At 38.3% G+C, this 20,458-nt stretch overlaps 1 protein-coding gene across 11 annotated transcripts in view; it reads right to left on the bottom strand.

Annotated features, from left to right (window-relative positions):
- LOC135831251 (serine/threonine-protein kinase MARK2) overlaps nucleotides 1–20,458 on the bottom strand; it is a 139,996-nt gene that overhangs the window by 75,000 nt on the left and 44,538 nt on the right. For 2 of the 11 annotated variants that reach the window (XR_010556170.1, XM_065343604.1), the window contains exons 1-2: nucleotides 17,423–18,821; nucleotides 2,524–4,322 (exon numbers count right to left, since the gene is read on the bottom strand). The exons of 1 other annotated variant lie outside the window; for it this stretch is intronic. Coding sequence is in view for 8 of the 10 variants with exons in the window: in XM_065343604.1 (XP_065199676.1) it covers nucleotides 2,524–4,191 (1,668 nt within the window). In the remaining 2 variants the exon portion in view is untranslated. Of the gene's footprint in view, nucleotides 1–2,523; nucleotides 4,323–17,422; nucleotides 18,823–20,458 lie in introns of those variants that run through there. 8 more of the 11 variants (XM_065343597.1, XM_065343599.1, XM_065343598.1 and 5 more) reach the window with 6 other exon arrangements.

Here is a 20,458-nt window from a genome sequence, read left to right as displayed (position 1 = left end):
GTTGATCCCTAACCGCACTTCCCTTACGAGAAAACGAATTGGAATTTCTACGTAATTTTAAATATTAATTACATCAGAAGTTCAAAACATACGATGTTAATTCGGAAATCCAAAAAAGCATTCTCAAAAGTTACCTTTTCAAATACATGTACTTACTTCTTAAATCAATTTTGGCTAGAAATTTCAAAAAAAAATCCAAGAGAAATTCGCTCCTTTCCCCAATGAAGGATCTCATTTTAAGGGGGGTGTGAAAACAATTTTGGTCAAAAAATCGAAAATTGAGTTTTTTCCATAATTGAATTCTCCCTTCAATTCTCTTTCAAATGGTATATAACACTTCGTAATTATCATTTTTTTTACCATCTAAAAACTTGATTTAAAAAATTTCGTTTCACCTTAAAAAAATTCAAAATTTTCAAAAATTCAAATTTTTCAAAAAAAATAATATTTTTATCAATATTCCCTGCCACTAGCGCTCCGCGCTTAGTTGAAACGAATTTTGCAATGTCAAAGCAATGTGTAGGCAGCATGGAAACGCGGAGTCTCGATTTTGCTTGGCTGTGGTGCTACATACAGTCCTAAAACTGCATTTGTTCAACTAAATATGTTGAAATTTCGAAATTTGGTGTTTACGAAGCCGTAGCCTCCTTCAATAAAGGGAACATTACTAAATGCCTGATTTTCCATCATTTGGGAATGCAAGTAGATGATAACTGTGTGATGGAAATGAAGAAGAAGGATTTGGATCAAATCAAGAAAGCTGAATACAGGGTTGATCAAATCTTCAAAGAGGCCAGGAAGCAGAAGGTCGTGGCTAAGAAGGCTCTCGACAGCAGTGAAGAAGATCCAAATGAACCATATTATCAACCAGGAGGACATTAGATATATTTATTTTTACTTGGAATAAATTTTTTTAGTACCTAAACTTTAAACCTGTTTTTCTCGATTCATACCTTTTCAACCTTTATGTTCCTTTTTCTCAAGAATGGCTGAACCGATCAACTTCATTTTTTTTTAATTTTCATCAGCAAACTATACTCTACAATTAGACACGAGCTTTTTTGTTTAATATGATTACAGCGACTAGGGGAATTTTTTACATACTGAAAAACATGGACCTAAAAGAAGCTTTACGAGATCATTCATGAAAATTTTTCCACGATCTAGTTTTTGAAATCTACACGTTAAAATGTGCATCTAGGTTGGATCTAGTTGTAGCTTCAAACCGCGACTCGACATCTATAGTGGTTGCTGAGAAAAAGGTACATAAAAATGACCTCCAAAACATAGTTTTCACACTCCCCTTAAGGGAATACATATTTCGAAGATAACGTGAATATTTCAGGACTAACTTGCAAAGCGAGATCTCAAAATTGATTAGTTTACTTGAAAAAAAAAAGAAAAAAAAAGGCTAGCAACATCGCGAACGTTTTCAAATTTTGATAAAAAATTGCCTCATTTCATTCTGGAAAATTCCCCTTTCTGTCTTTCAATTCGAAAAAGAATAATTTGACTTTAAAATTTCAAACGACGACCTTTTCAGCGAGTTTTAATTACCTCGAATATTATCGTTGTAAAAGAAGAAAACAAATTTGAATTAATTTTTTCTCCTCTCGAGTTTCGCTCTAATTTCATTTTCTGTTTGCGCAGTTAATTTTGCATGTTCGATATATTAACACCCTGAACAAAAACTTAGGAAAATCCCCCGAGAAAAAATCTCGGAATTTTTCAAGGAAAAAATACACCGAGTAAAGACTTTGACGTAATATATTTAAAATTGCTTCAAAATGTAATTTGTTTTCAAGGTTTTTGGTACATTTTTCGTTTTTCTTTTCGACTAAGATCGAAAAAATGGCGAAAACAAGCATTTCAAACTCGATTACTTACTCGCACCGAATGACGGTACATTATTTATTTACTTTTAAATAACAGAATCTATAGCTGTCACGACCTTCAAAAACTTTCAGGAGCTTATTTGCGTTTGACAACTTTTTTATTATTTACTTGATTAAACATCAGATACGACGTTGTTTATAAAAAGAACGGAATTTTTTCAATATTTTCGTATTTACAATTTTCTGAAACTTGATGAAGACTGAGAAAATGGAAAATATCGATGTAATTTGTTAGAAAAATTTCCTCATATGAAGAATACATCAGTATCAGTCCTGTTTTTAGAACAAACATGGTGATTTTTTGAAAATTCGCAGTTCTCTAAAATTGTTTTGAGAATGCTACGTCCTCAGATAAGGGCTGAGAAGTTGAAAAATATCAATTCAGAAAAATTTTCTCACACGAATACTTCAGTCGTGTTTTTAGAACGTGGATATTTTTCAAAAATTCACAGTTCTCTAGAATGCTACCCCCTCAACTTGAAATGTGCAACACGTTGGTAAACTTTTTTGTTCTGCATTCATCATACGTTACATAAATAGGTATTTTTACACCTCCATTTAAAACCGTTTCCCCTGCACCGTATTGCGATTAAAAAATTACATACGTATGTACAACAAAATGAATTACCTGTATCAGAACAATTCTAGCATTAGCCTGATTGGCGGCAGCGGCCGAGCTCTGCTGATGAGCGACGACCGCTCTTCGGGTAGTAGTACGTCGACCGCGCGCCTGTTGGTGACCTCCGGCGCCGCCGGAACCGGAAGTCCTCGTTTGTTGTTTTTGACTAGAAGCCGGAGCGGTGGGCGGCGAAGGTTTAGGCGTCGACGCGGCAGACGTTTGCGACGGGGTTTTCTTGCGGAATATCGACAACCAACCCCACGACGGTTTCGCTTCGCTTTTCGTCGATTTCTTCTTCGACTGAGCCGGATACGCGCCTTCCAACGAGTTATTCCGTCTCGGCGGCAGAGCGTCTTTGATTTTCATCGTTTTACCCTCGGTCGCCGTGATGGTTTTCGAATTGGCCGAATCGTCCGAGTCGCGATCCTCTGGTAACTCTAAATGCATCGGTTTGAAGTCTAATTTTTTCAACTGCGACTCCACCATCGTCAGTTCATTCAGTCGACTTTCGAACATCGGTACTCGTTGCCGAGAAGCCGAGTTTTCGGGCGTATCTTCGCTATCGCTGCTGCCGGCCGTTTCGGGCGGCATTTTTTCCGTCTCTTCGGCCGCTTCTTCGATTGGCAAATGTACGCTTGGTACGATCATGAAACGAGTATTTTTGATTTTCTTAGGTACGGGTCCGTCGACGACTGTATTCATCGTATCGACTACGGTATTCGCCGCCGTTGTCGTCGTCGTCGTTGTTTCGGACGCCGAATTATTGGTAACTTTGGATTCTGCGGAAGCCGCCAGCGATGCGCTCGACCCGGCAACCATATCTTCTTTAGCTTCGACGCCTACTTCTTCGGCAATATCTGCGTTGCTAGTGCCATTGCACATAGCCTGTTGATGGTGCTCTTCGACGACCGGTATACTGTCGCCGTTTTCTTTTATTGTACATTCAACAGCGGCGATTTCCTTATCGCCATCGACGACGACGACGACAGGAGTATCGGTAGTAACAGCGTTCACATCTTCTTCGGTAGTACTCAATATAATCACTTGATCGGAATCTTTATCGTTTAATTTCGTATCCGATACGACTTTACGTAATTTTTCGTCTTCGCTGATCGTTTCGATACCGTTCGTAAGCGGTTGTTTGACCGAGCTCACCGAATTACTCAATTTCTCCGGCACAATAATCGATTCGGTCGATCCGTCGACCATATCGTCGTCGCCATTTTCTTGCTTTTTACCATTTTCGGTAGCCGCCGCCGCGCCGGAAGCTGCGGCATTTGCTGATTTTATCTTACTCGGCGGATTCTTCGCCCAGCTAGTCGACCGCCACACGTCATCCCACGTTTTCAGCGTGAGCCGGAATCGCGACTCCATTATCGACCGTCGACTGCGTACGGTCACCAAAGGCGTACCGGTAGCTTTCTCTACGATAATGGCTTTTTTAACCGATTTGGTAGCCGGCTCTTTGGTATTCGTATCGTTATCGTTGGCGCAGTCTTTGTTCTCGGCGTGACCCTCGGTAGCGGCTGGAGACGCCGAGGTAATATTATTCAAAGTTAAATCTTCTATTTTAGCTATCAACTTGACCGGAGGGTCTGTAGATTTACGATCTTCTTCTTTAGTAGCCATTACGACGACGACGGTGCAATATGTTGTATTGGCCAGATGAAATCGCATTCACATAATTACACGTACGAAGGAGAGTAGAATCGCGAATTCATCATCTTGCAGCGCGAAATCTCGACGTAATGTTTGTGCGATATCGGAGATGTTGTTACAACAAACGCGTAGCTAACGTGCTCTAAAACCTGCAAAATAAATACGACAAGAATTGGTGGGCGTACCTCGCAGATGATAGGTACGTAAAGGAATAGTTGAAATGTGTCGAAAAAACAAAGAAAGCAACGTTACATTGCCCGTCAATGTAAGAACCGCTGACAAGCATAGAATCGAATCCTCAAGTTGAACACTACGTCTTGAAAATATGTAAGTACTCGGATTCATATCACCAGAAATTCGCTTGATTTCAGCCAAATTTTGACAATTTTATTCATCTCCTACATAAAACATCACCACAGAACTAACTTCGCTTTACTAATTATTCACTTCTCAAAGTTACGATTCAACAATAAAAAAATTTCAAAACTGCGAATCCATGCAGAACAGCAGCTTTTTCTTTCAATTATCATGAATTATCTTTCCTCACCCCCCTCTCCACTGGACAATAAAATTCCATTCACAAAAATTACACCATTCAATTACAAAAAATTATTGATTGTAGGTATGTATTCCAAAATTTGCAATATTTGAGCATTTTCGACACCACGTTTTCAATGAAAATGCTTTGCAAAAAACACGTCTATTTTTCTGATTCAGCTCATGGAGTGTTGCGTTTGTTAGGGTAGGTCAGTTTTCAAGTTCTTTCGAAATTTGACGCGAATTGGCAGAAAACTATTATAAAACGATTCAAAAAAATATGAGTTCTACAAGTTGACAATTCACTTTTGATTATTTTTTTTTCGGTCTACGGACAGTTCGACTTTGGTTTCAGTTTTTTTTTCCAAATTTAGGGTTGGTACTGAGATTGAAAATCAAAAATTCGCACCTTATTTTACACGGTCTTTTCAAGTGTTTTTTAGCTTTTGATCTTTGAAAAGTTTGAATTGAGAAGCTTCAACCCCAAAATGTCACGTTTTTTGAACTTTATGAATGGAATTTCGCACCTTTCTTCGTTACTTCGCACTTTCATTTTCGGGGGAAATTGATACATATGAACTTGCAATGAATACCACCCCCCCCCAATGGCTCGGTCTATGGTCATGTATCGATTTGCTCGAATAAGGAGAAACGCGTATTCAGGAAAAAGATAATTTCAGTATTTTTTTCCCTTCAAAGCTCGGTTCTAGAAAAGACGTGGAAAACTCATGATTGTTATTCTGCTGTTTTCATTGAAGAAGGTCATTTTCAATGACTTTTCCCCCAAAGGTCTCAAATAGACAAGGTAAAAATTAAAATTTCAACTCCCGGAGCCAAAATTAACTTTTGCAGCACTCCCCCCTTGGTGAAAATGCATTTTGAAAGTTTTCTGGATGTTTCCATCTCGACTCATTTTTTTACATTCTGTTTTCAATTCTGTAACATAATCTTATTGGAAAATTTCATTAAAAATGCATTCATTATTGATTTCTTTCCAGATTTTCGAGACAAAAGAATCATTTTCTCCGGTGAAATTTTAATAATCAATTCATTTTTGCCCAATTTCTTACTCCCAATGAAACAAGTTTCGGTGGATTTTCCTGAGCAAAACAAAAAATTCGGCCAAAATTGTGCATTCTTCCAATTTTTTAAAGCAAGATTCCGCATTGATTCGGTTGTTTGAAATTTTAGAACGCAATGACCACTCTGAATGTTATTACTTAATCGGCAAAATACTTCGCCACTTCACCCTGTTCACGACAGAATACAACCTTCCAACTTATTACACTTTTCACGGCGCAAAGACACGCAGCCCTACATACGCGAATCATATACAAATATTTCTAGGTCACGGTAAAATTAATTTTCTCTACGCGTTCGTCCTCTACCACGTAGAGCGCCGCAGCAACAGCAAATAACAAATAAACGTGTATCATTGTCAAAATAAAAATTAAAAGACATAACAAACAAACAAACGAACAAACAAAAACAACACACAGACTTGGTCTTCTTGAGATAATACCATACTCAGATTGATACAGGAGACTCGAATCCATTTCAATCCCAACTAAAGACACTCGCAATATTACAGCACTTCACCTTCTTCGAGGCAACAGCAGCAAGCAGCACGTTCCCCTATCTATACGAACACGAACAATACGAAAATCCCTCGATCTTTGATCGCAACCTGTACACATGATCTTTTATCAAGTATCATAGGTAGGGACTCATGTGTGTGTATGACCCTTCGGCAAGTACAAACACATAACACGTACAACACTATATCCTCGCTATTCGATGAATTAAGCCAGCACTAATACATGGCACCTATTGTAGACCTATGTATACGAGTACACTATACAATAATAAGACTAATCGTATTACGGATAGGTACGCTTTTCTTCTTCCTCTTTTCGTCGTCGCGCATACTTACATACGATAAATAAACCGCGGCACCGGATAAATCCTCTTTTCTTACCACGCCCATCATCGGCATAATGTAGTAAGTAGTAAAAGTACAAGTACAGGTACATACCTAAAGTACAGTACAACGCTCCAAAACACGCACCAACCCATACACTCTAGCAACTCCGATTATACATACGGTCCAATGTTCATAAAGTCGCACGGGGCCACCGCCGTAATAATAATCAACATCAATAACAAATTATCACCGATAGAACGCGCCTTATCCGAATGAATGGAAAAATTTCAATCGTACAATAATTATATTACGAACATCTCAATAATATTTCGAAACCGCATTCACACCCTCTTCCCCTTCAACGCTGCATTCTCGAGTTCACAATCCAGGAAGTACATAGCGATACTTGACCGCATTAAGCCTATACGTACAAGCGAACAGATTATGATAAAATGCAGAATCTCCCAGTCGAGTTGCCTTGACAGAAAAAAAACCTCACACCAAACGCGCAAATACCACTTCTCATCAACAACAACAATTATAGGCGTCGGTAAAAGGTACCATACGGAGACCTACAACTTACAAGCAAATCGATTCTAAACCCATTGAGACGACCATCACAGAGAGACTGATAAGAGGGCGAAGCTTTATCGCGCATTGTTCACTTTTCACCTCCATTTGACCTTTTTCGCCATGTGCTCGCCTATATGTAACTGAAGCTTTACTGGCTCGAGAGTCGAGACTTACTCACAATCACTCGAAAACGACGCGATCTCCCTATGCATACAATGTGAACCACGTGATTTGACGAGAACCGCAAAAAATTCAAACAGAGAGACAAAAAAATTCGCTCATCTACGTACTCGTATTCGTATACGAAATAATTAACAAAATCCATAAATTATATCCACACATCTTGTGCACGCTGCTATTATAATACTATACGTGCGTAATACCGCCCTCTTCACTTTTCGGCGCGGCGCCTTCATCTTCTAATTATGTGCTCGCATTTTATAGTCACCCTTCCGCACACCTTCGTCCATTTAATCGAATAATTTATTCGCTCAAAATAATGTTGACCCATCGCCAAATATTCGTTCAATGAAAATAGTACGAGTATACGTACTTCCACCTATCCTACTATACATAATGCAGATAGAACGCCACTACCGGGATATTACAACATAGCGAATACATCACACTACACACACGTTAACCTACCTCACACTCTTTTAGCTCATACCTACCTACCTACTACAACCCACATGAATTCTCAGCATTACCATAATGTCTCCCTCTTCTACTCGCTTCATCCACAAAACACAGCTCGTATTTTTGCCATAATAATTCACAAGTCGGCAGTAATTTGGTAAATTTAGCGACCAATCGTCACATCTGCATCAACTAATCGATAATCCACACTGGGGAACGCTGAAATTCACATGGTGATAGCAAAAAAAAATGTCAACAGGATATCTCATCTCAATTAATCGATGTCCCCAGACAATGAAGCGAAGGACGAACATACGTGTGCGCGGAGTATCGATTTCATCAATGTTTCCCCATCAGGAGAGTGCAATCCCCCCCCCCCCATCCAAGAGTGATAACATCGTGAGTATGGTCAGAAATGAGAAAACAAATTACAAACTTACACAGCAATTTTAAATTTTGTAATTCTGACGATGAAATTTCATTTCTTCCAATTCTGAAGAGCTGTACAATGAAAAAATTTGATTCACTTTTTGCAGCCAAATAAAATTTTTTCGAAAAATGTACTATGGACAAGTAAATCAAAAATCGAAAATTCGTGTTTTTTTCGTGCCAACAAAATGTCAAAATTATTATCATAATTGATTTTTAAAATGTCAAAATGAAAAAGCAGGACTTCAGATAGAACATTTTTCAAATATTTGACATGTCACTTTTCAAGAGAGAGGAAAGGTCGACAGGATCATTAAAATTTTACGTCAATTTTTCGCTTTCCCAATGACTTTTGACATTCCAAGATTTTTTTAGGGGATGGGTGTCAAGAATCCTTTTTCTAATTCAATTTTAAAAATTACTTCTATTGGAAAGGAGGAGGGGGTGTCAAAATTTTTGAACGTAAGCATTTGTTTTTAGAAAAGAAAAAAATGCAGAGTGATTCGTCTTTGAAAATAACAGACTCCTGAAAAAGGGAAGGGATGACATTTTTGAAAAAGTATTTAGCGATGGTTTTTTTCGAAATCCTACAAAGGAATATGAATAATCGATCAGAAAAAAAAAACAAAACAAAACTTTTCAATAAAAATCAGAACTTGCAGGATTACCAGGACAGTTCAGCCAACTTGAATTTTTTGGAGGAGAAGTGCGTTTTACAAATTTGTAGACGTGAGAGGAGGAGGGATGGAATCCGAATAACTTGATACATTAAATTTTTGATAGATCATCCAATTCATCATCGACTTGATGTTTTCTGTTTGTTTGCTTTTTTTTTTAGAATTGGTAAAAACAGCTGATGCATCAGCGCACACCAGACACCTTTAATTTTGCAAATGCCTCAATTTATCGCTCCTAATTCCAAATTCAACTGAAAAAACCAGACACACGGGACTGTAAAAATTGCTCAACGCCGAAAGGGTCTCTCATTATCACCATATCCAACTCTACTGTAATTTAACATGACATTGGTGTGACGTCAAAACATATCTACGTATCTCGTACAAAATATTACATACACAGACACACGAATACAACTTGATTATAATTATTATCAATTAATAAATTGTGTTCTGCTTCTTGAACATGTGTCTGAACAAACTCATTAACACATTTACCAGCACCATACCTCTACTCGCACAAACACACAAAAACTGGCTGCTTGTATATACGAATCGCGCGCATATTTACCATTTACTGATATTTCACTCTCTATGTATCTGGCCCCCCTCTCTGCCCCTCGCCACAGTCACCTATTTCTCGTTATATTATACCGGCACCACTCGAGAGAAGAATCACAAAAACTTGCCCAAGCACACAAACAAAACGCTAGATTATTAAATTATTTGCCAGTATAACCTACAAATACACGAGTAGATACGAGGTGCGAACGATCATCGTCTTCGTCACCTCGTCGCATAACCGCAACAACAGGAAGAAAAATCACTCGCTCGTATCTCGTAAACGACCACAATCGAAATTGAAATTTGCTACCTCTCGTAATCGAAACCGAATAAGAGGAGAGAAGAATAACGGGTAAATTAACACACTCTATTCAACCGGCAACTTCGCAATAAAATGTACGAAGAGGAGGGCGAAGAGAGGGACATCGCCGAGCAGGAATCTCTTACCATAATCTACCAAAACTCTTTGTGCCTCTTTATCGACGAACCCATCACGACAAACACCAGCATATAGAAAAGATATGGAAATTAGTAATATGCGGCTATAAATTTACATAACTAAAACGTTTTTGATATTATGTAAACATACAAACGAAAAAATAAAAACAGTAAACAAACTCGACCAAATTAATCATCAATATTGGAAATTTGTCACCGGTTTTCCAATACATTATATAGTATTTCAAGCTTCGTGAGATAAATGCGGGAAAACTACAGAGAAGGAGGAGGAGGTAAAGGATGACACGAGGGCGTGCAAATCGCTCGTTAACAATATCGTCGACCGAGTAAAAACGATAACGGGTAATTTTCATTTTAAAATTCATGCTTCTCTAATTGTTTATTAGCATTTGAAAAAAAAAAATCGTATAAATATTCATCTGTATTATAAGTTCGCTCATCATTTTTTTGCGCCATTTTAAGCACACAAACACTAATCTTCACTGCATGGCATACTGTACCGCCCCATTTGACTTTGCATAGACCGAATATGACAACTTCGTTACGGAACGATTATCGTGAGAAATTTGATCGTCTAAAGCAACATCATTCTTTTACCTAGAACATAATGAGTGATGCAAAAAAAAAAAAAAAACACAAATTCACGCGAGAGTAGACAATAATGAGCATTTTTTTCGTAACGAATTGGGTATGTATTTCGATTTCTAGAAAAAATTGAAAATTCGAGAGCAGATCATTTTTGTTTCATAAATTTATTCAGTTTGTTGATGAGAAAGTAATGATTTAGGCAGAGGAAAAAAAACACCAGAGGAGGAGGAGGGGTAAAGATAGGTACATTTCGAAAGACCTCTTCTCATTTTCAAAAAAAAAAATGGTAAGTTGACCTACGAAAAAAAAATTGTACCCATCAACTTTTTTCTACAGATTGCAAATTCTTGATCATCTCAATCACGAGGGAGGGGGGGGGGAATCACAAACGAAGATCTGAAAATGAAGTATCTATCAGCAGTTGATTTCAAAATTGATCACGCCACCTGAAGGCACCTTCACCCAAAAAAATAATGCCGACGTCAAGTGATGATGAAGGGGGGGGGGGGGGGTCGATGAAAAATTCACCAGTTCGTCGACAGCTCCATATATGAAGAAACACAAAACCCTGCAAAAAGGTCAACCAATGCCTTCAATATGGCAGATAGACAAACCATGTTCGTGAAATCATGATCCTACGCACCACAAACTTACGTACTCCTCTCCTCTCCCCATCACTCCTTCTGTACCCATTTCCACTTCGGAATACTTTCTTTCGTCAACAAATTCCACCAAAAATACCGAAATTTACGCACAAGTCGATCTTCAAAACATATACGAAAAGCGCTCGACAATCGAGTTTGTTTATTAAAGATAGTTTTCCACTACTGTTTCAATGTCACTCGCATTACTCATCAAATATGAACGCAAGTAAGTGTATTCGGTTAGCGAGCACCCGACCCCTCCCCTCCTTCCACTTATACGCGTAAGTTTCCTAATTCGTGAAACTTTTTCCTCGAGTTTCGAGTTAATAAATAATAACATCGAGTGAAAAGCGTAATTCGATCTTCCTCCATCTAGAATTTCAGCTTTTCGAGTCTATATTTCGAAATTTCAACTACTAATAAATCATTACGTTAACCATTGAAATTAAACACGCAAAAACCTGTCGGAAGTTTTACGTGCTTTTCAACTTACGGAAAAAAAATTTCCACCCTTCCTCAAAATTCACTCATTAGTCAAACGGTTTGGCGTCATATCCTGCCCGTACACATTAATAAAATCATCTAACGAAAAATAAATATAAAAATTCCTGTATACCAGCTCGCAATCCCATGGAACGACTAATTCCAAAAATTATCTCAAGGGACACGAGAAACAAAAATAAAAACAATTTCCCCTCGAAATCTTCGCTCCCTCGTGTATTTCGCTCGGCCTCGGAGTCGTCGTCGGTCGAATTTATCTCGCAAATGTAGGCACTTTCAACCCTGCGAAAATTTACGAATTTACTTTTTCGAAGAAAAAAATTGAAAGAAAAACAACAAAACGAAACGAAAAGTAACCCTTGCTTCTGCTAATTCAACAACAAAAACAACATCATCAACGGTATACGCATAAAAAAATTAACAAAACAAACACGAACGCGAACATCGCGAAGTAATCAGTAAACAAAAGACGTTTCTCGATCAAAAATCCTTCGTCAAGGCCTACCCACGTACGTACACGTTCAATTTGAGCTTCTTTCTTCTTGATACATGGGCATTAGGTATAGGTAAGGTACCGAGATACCAAAACAGATGGAGAATGCGCGCCATCGTGACATTTACAAACCTCCTTCCTCCCCACGCGCCTTCAAAACACCGCGTAGCAAATGTGAAAAGGTCGTAAACGACGAGTCCACGACAACTATGCGAACACTTGCTTGAAAATTACTAGCAAAACGAGCTCGATTCATCAATCCATTCACCTCTTTGTCATTCGGTGCTCTTAAGGGTAGCTTTCGAGAAAAATAATTGACAAAAGACACTTCAATCGGTATCATTCAAAATGCACATCGCAATACCGTCTTACGAGTAGATAATTCGAAGTTACCTCGAAAAGAAAAAAAAAACTAATCTTTAAAATATGTACATACTACATACATAGTACATAATTGTGTAATCAATTTCCAAATAAATTGATAACTTAATTAACGCGAAATACATAACCCTGTAAGTAGGTAGGAATGATTAGATAAAATTTATGTTAGTATCGCACCTTCCTCCCGTCCTTCCTACTTTCTTTCGATACGACTGTGGCATTGAACACATCGTTTTTTTTCTTCTTCTTCTTCATCAAAGTCCCAATTTCGAGATAATGCAAAATTCGAACTAATACATATCTAAACCATAACAATTAATCAGAATCTTCTTCCCCTCTTCCACCATAATGAATGCAATTTACAAACCATCTCCTGCTCTGTTGCAGACCTCAATTTTTTGCACCTCGAAGATGCTTCAATGGACGACCTATTCCCTGCCCAGTCCTCCAAGCAGTCATCGTCGTTCAAAAGATACGTCGTATCTCGTTTCTTGCATACACTATTTCAAGTACCTACTTACGGATTAACTATTCGTCGTAGTTGTCGCGTTAATCTGACATAATCCTTCTCCACCAAGTATCAAGTACACATGTATACGGTCGTACACGATGATCGCATATCGTATACACGTATACTTGAAAATTCACCTCGTATAATTACACCGTCGTCGTTGTTCGCTGATATACATCGCAAGATCGTCTTCGGTGTCGACAAGACGCATACTATACACATGCATACAACATACCTTATAGTACGTATCTTACCTTCTTATAGGTAATACTCTTTCTTAACATTTTTCTCTCTCACTCGTTCTTCCTTATCGCATCGTGTGCGACATTAAAGTTGAACACAACACATACGCGACACGTGACCGTTCAAAAAGCGTTTCGAAACTCGAGCCTTCGTCATTTAAGTAGGTAAATAGATGCAATAAAAATTCCGCTAGTTGTATCCTTCGAGATTTTTTTCATTTTTTTTTGGTTTTAAAATACATAGTTTTCCTCTTTTACGCGATGAATATTGATAAACGAAACGAACTAGGTCAATTCAGACATTACAAAGAGATGAAGGGCGGAGGGCAAAAGGGACTTGAAGAAGGTTCGTATCGATTTCAAATTAACATGGTGGAAATTTCAGCTCCTTGAGTCGATATTCATACTTCAATGAATATGAAAATAATACTCAATATTCAACTACTAATATACTCAAAACAGAGACGTCATCGTCAAAGCAATCTGTGAAATATAAATCCATAATTTAACGCGTTCGGTTCGCGTAGAATAACATGATATTTTGAATCACCGTACAAAAAGGAACGGAGAGGCAGCTTCAAACTCGACGATCACAAGAATTACGAAACGTTCGAAATTTTCCAACTGAAAACCAAACAAAGAACCTTGAAAATTTTGAAATTTCCGTGAATTTAGAATCTCCTCAAAAACATCATTGACGTTTTAGATGAAACTCACCAAAATTGATCAGTCACATTGGACGACCAGAAGAGCCCTTGGCGATCTCTAGAAGATTTGGCTAGGCTTACGTATTGTGCTCAGGAGCACGGAAGGATGATGGAGGGAGAGCAGGAAATTCGTTTCCGAAAGACATTAATTGATCACTCGATTTTACTGATACTTACCCACATAAATAAATGGGGCAATTGTTTCAAATTTGCAAAATTAGAACTTCCTACCTACTGTTTCCGACCGAATAATTTTCAAAAGAAAAATGAAATTGCATTTTGATTCAAAAGGGTAATTCTGGCGTGATTTCACGAGACGAACGAATAATTTCGTAGTCCGTCGACCCGAGGAAATTAATAAAGGGGAGGGGGGGTATTTCAAGTTCCACGTATGATTACAATGAGCAACAATCAACATAAATGAAGCATATTCTGAATGTCGACAAAATTTGGTAAAGAAGTTTTCATTCAGTGAGAGACTACCCGTAAAAATTGCAAGGCTTATTGCTGAACAAGGATGAATTGGAAGAGCTGAGATAGGGGTCGTGAAATTTGGGCCATTTCTGACTGCAGTGAAGCTAGAATTTTTCCAAGAGGAGGGCAGAACAACATTTTTATGTAGGTATAAGAAAGTCGAAATATAAAACGATTTTCGGAAAATCTTCCATCAATCATTTTAAACAATTTGTTACATGAAAAATTACGTGAAATTACTACTTGAGCGACAATTTCTCGAAAAAATTGGTTCAAAAATACACATTTTTGAATGTTGGTTCAAAATGTCCAACAGAATCTCAAAACCAAAAAAAGCCCTCAGAAGGGTATTTTTAAAATGAAAAAGAGTCAATATTAACCCCCCCCCCGCGCTCATGAATTGAAGGACCTATCAGATACCCTGTTGTTGAAATCTCACCAGTTGCGCTCTTCTCCTCTAATTAAGCCACTGTTTTTTTTTGCCTCTTTAGTGCAATGTCACACATGAAGAGCGACTTCGAGCGCAAAAATTTACGAAATTTTCCTCAAAACAAGCGTTGAATATTCACAAAAACTCATTTTAGAATCATAATAAACTGAATTCTGAATATTTTTTCAAAAATGCATGAAAAAGCTTGGATTTTGTCATTTTCCAAGAGGAAAAAGACAAAAAGACTGGTTTTTTTAGATCAGGGCTTCGACCCGGCGCACGCTACAGTCGTAGGAAACAGGTTGCTGAAATTTTAGGCAAAACTTGAAAATTCAATTCGTTGATAGCGCCTTCAATTTCAGAGATGGACTATTCTGTAAAATACATTATATTTGTTTTCTTGGCATTGAAATTTGAAAAGTGATACCAAAAACCACGGTCAAAAACTTCAGAACCAGTGCCTCAACTTTAGGACCTTTGAACAAGAATGTGAAGGGGTATTTCAAAAGCTTTATGGACCTCTCATTGTACAGAGACTCTAGATACTTCGTGCCATATAAGGCAAAATTGAACATATCGAAGCTATTCAAATAACAGAATATTAGGAATAGATCAGAGAGGCAACATGGCACGAGTTCAGTTCAGATCGACCCCACAGGGGATGAATTTCCTCTGCACGCAATTCCATCACTTCCCATCTACGTCTTCCTCACTCCTTCCCCTACACCTAAATTTCAAAATATACTTCACCTTATACAAAACAACACACACCCAGTAAACAATAATACCATACACAAGTACACCGTATAATTCATATTGAGCTACTATTACACATAAACAACTCATAAATCAAACCCCTTCGTTACTTATTAAACACAAGACCTGGTATTTGACCAAAAGAGAGAGAAAAAAACCTAACAAATTCACTGACAAGGTTAACCCAACTCTTGTAACTCTCTCTTCGCATCGTGTATCTATATCCTTAATAAAAATTACTATTTAGCCAAAAGCGTAATAAATAAATGGAAAAAGAGACGAAATTCGCCGAGCTGACTGGTACAACACACACATCAAAGGTAATAATTATTGTTCGTTCGACTAAACGGTTTACATTTTTTTTTCTTCACTCTACGTAATATCTTCGCCATATTTCCAAGAAATTCAACACGCCATCGCCATGCCATAGGTATTAGGTAGGTATACACGATATACGACGAAAATGCGAACAGATGACTAAACGAAATCAATTTGCGCACCACTAGGTAATACTTCCCTTCCATTTCATATTCGTTGAGTACCTACATTATACGTACATATTACGTAATGTACGTCAATTCGTATGCATATATACATAAAATCGTATGTACAACACATACACAAAGCTAACTCATTTGGCGACGACCAACAGCACCACATGTGTACTTGGTGAAAAAAAAACCTAATAAACAATATCCTCTCTTTATTCCTCATTTCGTTTGGTTTTTCTTTACTATTACTCGGCCGAATAAATCAATTATACGATGAGAAATTTCTTCAGCATAATTTAATCATATCACTACCATCATGGAGTTTAATTAACGTATAGTGCAAGCATCGACGTCGAAGAATGCATTTTACACAAAATACCCTCCTCTCCGCTCCAACCTCTCTCTCTCTCTTTCGAGCTGCGCTTTATTTCGAAACCTCAAAGTTCCCCACTTTGGTGCACTACTGCCAATACTCATTACGTCGTGTGCTGCTGCGTTCTGAATATTTTGCATAGCGCATTATCAGCTTCAGATCGTACAACACAACGTCCCCTCCGACACTTCTTCTTCATATTCTCCCCTCGCACATACACATACATACACATTCCACTAACCTAGATAATTATTATAATGAATAGAACAACGATGCAACCAATAATCCTCCTCTTAGCATTAAATACAACACTCACTTGCATACATAGCCTACATATTATCACGTGAACAACAAGCTGTGGACTTTTTTCTCCCAACTCTCGGCTTCTTTTACATCTTTCTCATTCTTACCCAGCATTATTATTGTTTATCGTGATTATCATCATCTTTAACACAACGAAGACGACGACGACGACGATGATGATACGTTTACTAAATAGTCTTCCTTTTACTGCTATTTCCAACATGTTGTTGTTGCTGCTGCTGCTGCTTCTTTTGTATAGTTCTTCTATTCATAATTCATATTATCAATCCTCGTACGTACGCACCAAAGGTCATACTTCGAAACCATTCGTACTCGTAAAACGTCACGAATTCCAAAGTTTGTAGCATTGAGTTGAGAAATGGTCGAAGTTCTTGGACTACCTCAACAATTTTCAGGATCGAAACTATCGTAACTGCTACCTTGGTTTTCGACACATTGTGTTATAATCGACAAGGCACCATACAGCACCTCGCGATTATCGACTATTCCATTACGTACGTATAAAATATAAACCAATAGACTAAATACTAACCATTTACCAGGAATTACGTCTCTTGAAACACGCATAATATTCGACAAACACGCGCAACACCGATATAATTCGCACCTTTCAACACATTTTCAAAGTAATACTCCAGCTTACTCGACAATTGACCGATTTACTAGTTCACTCGTCTACGATAACAGCACCGTAATGAATTCGAATCCCGTATACCGAGAGACCGACAACACCCGGGTATACAATTAGATTGGAAAATTAAAGTAAAAAACCAAAGCACAACCACCCTAGAGTGTTATTAACCAACGACGACGACCAACACGAATGGGTACACACTGTCGTCCTTATCACAGACTGAACGTACCACCGTAGCGCGTACAGCACTAGCACACGAGACACGAGGAGTATTCACACCGCACTGCACCGCGCACCCACACGTTCGCGTAGACAGACACCGATGCGATGATTAAAAAATAACCGAAAAGCCCTTCGTCTTCGCCTTCGCTGCAGACACGCACGACGATAAAAAATCACTGATTAGCATCGACGTATCGATCTCTCACAGGTCGTACCTACGACGACGCCGAATACGGTAATTATTTCAACGTGGTAATCAACTCGATCGAAACATTGTATAAACGGTGCGAATTATACGTACTTTTTGGCAGTCAATATCACTACACAACTTGGTAATAAATGTAGAGTGTGTAGACCAAATACACGATAATGTAATGAAAATTACACCGAGTACGTAGACGATGGCGAAAAAAGTGTACAGTTCGTTTTGCTGTTATCTATGAACGACGTCGACGTGTGCTTGTGTGAAACCTATGTATATACGTTCTGTGTAGATTTTGCGAATTAACCAGCTCTCTCAGCAGCTAAAAACACGCCATTTGCAGCAAACCACGACGAGCACGTTGTCGGTAACTCTGTACGATTATGGCAGAAGTCTTCTTCGATCAAAATTTCATCGCTCGAGTGAAATGTACTCGAAATACAACCAGCACCACACACGTTTATATCATCGACACGCGCGTAAATCGACGAATAATCAACCTCTCGTCGATATCGCGGCAACACACAACCAAGTATTGACGAAATTACAAACAATGCACTATTAACTACACGTTAAAATACGATCGAATCGAATGGACGAGATAACGAGACGTACACGAACGATGAACTAAATTATAGTAACGCGTAAGCTTTCGAATTTTTCAAAAGAACGCGAGCAATACTGAAAAAAATTCCGAGCAGTGATGGCATAGTACACACTAAACGCCCGGTACGAACTTGAACAACGACGTATCTCCGTGTTCCTCGTATGTACGTCGAGTTTGATTATCGGGCCGCCAAGAGAGCGCGCTATTACAAGGGCTTCGCCAAACCAATGCGAGTATTATAATCACAACAACACACCAACACGTACGAGAAAACCGACCACTACACACGCACAATGGCCGCGTATCAATGTACGGGTATACGCGCGTCCGCGTCTCGCGTCGTCGTCATCATCATCGCGGTAAAGAGCATTCAAGGAAGAAGACGCGCACGCGCGCGCGCACCCAGGCGACTCTATGATGTCATTTATTTACCCGCTCGCGCGTCGCGTCGTCTCGCTAGTCGTAAATATGACGCCACGATTATATTCAATTTCGCGACGTTGCCAAAACCGAGCTTTACTTCACGTACTTACGTTCGGCACAGTACAATAAAGTCGAGTAAGTACCTTACGTCTACGTAAACGTAACGTACCGACGACTGAAAATAAGTCGAATAACGTTTTAATCGAATTAAGATGCTGCAAATTTTATACATTTTTTATTTCTCTATAGTCTAGATGGAGATGAAATTTTATTAATCCAGTGTTCAGCTGACGAAGTTTAATACACCAATTTTCTTCGGTGCCACGACCTTGAGATCAGTTTATTACCATTTTCAAAGAAAGTGATCAATTAATGAACAATGAGTGGGGGTTCCGAGTCGGAGGTGAAGTGAAATTGAGAAGCCAGAAGCACAGAGAGGGTGCACAAAAGTCTTTCCAAATGAGTTCGATTTACATTTCAATGTCGTAATTTGCTGGAATCGACTAATCCAACTTTTCTTTCCATCTTTTCATCATCAAGTGACAACAATTGAGAATGTCTGGGGTGGAGGTCCTGGGGTAGAACAGAAAATGTAGGTACTAAGACAAGACGTAGTAGATAGGCTCCGAAGACCCTTGGAATTTTCTAATTTGAAAAAAAGAAAGCTTTCGGAGGCGTCTCTTGGAGTTTTTCATCCGCAGGGAAGGGTAGACAGTAGACACTCTTTATTTCAAGCTTGATCAAGAATCGAAGAGCTGAATGAGTTCGAACCCCTTCAAGCAGGAGTGGAAAAGCCTGCAGTTGGATAAAGGTTTGCAATTACATACTCAAGCTAAACTCAAGCTCTCTTACGATGAAATTCAGCGAAACATTAAAGGATAAATTTTGAAAAGAGCGAGAAGGGGATGATATCCTTTATTGCTAACTTGTCAATTTAAAAAAAAAGTCATCCTGAGGAAAACCTGATCAATTCATTTCGTCGACAACGCACCAGTTTTTTCCATTTTTAGAGGAGCCCTCACATGCCCCCCTCCCTACGAAAAATAATCATACATGTAGTTTCATTATGATGTTTAACAACAAATGAGAAAAATAAACAAGTCTCGTTACTAGTAATATAATGAATTAATATTGGTTCAAATTTCTCCCATATTCTATTCATTTACCTAGAGATAGAGCAAAATCACTCCAGTGCGAAATATTAGACGGTTCCGAAGTACTAAATTCGACGTGAAATTCAGATTTCATGCTCAGTTTGCTGATTAATCGTTACACTTGAACTACGAAACGTGTTAGGTACCATAGATTTAATAATTTGATGAATAATACGATACAAAATTGAATGATTCAAAGCAAAATGAAGACGAACTGCACAAAAGGTTGACTCATGCATGATTGAATGAGAACTGCATTTTGCATAAAATTCCAATTTAAAAAAAAAACAAATATAATGTAATTTTTCAGAATTTTAAGAAAGATG

This window comes from Planococcus citri, chromosome 1 (assembly GCF_950023065.1).
Source record: "Planococcus citri chromosome 1, ihPlaCitr1.1, whole genome shotgun sequence".
NCBI classification, from domain to species: Eukaryota; Metazoa; Arthropoda; class Insecta; order Hemiptera; family Pseudococcidae; genus Planococcus; species Planococcus citri.
The sequence above is the reverse complement of the archived record's forward strand: the minus strand, read 5'-3'. Positions and strand labels throughout refer to the sequence as shown.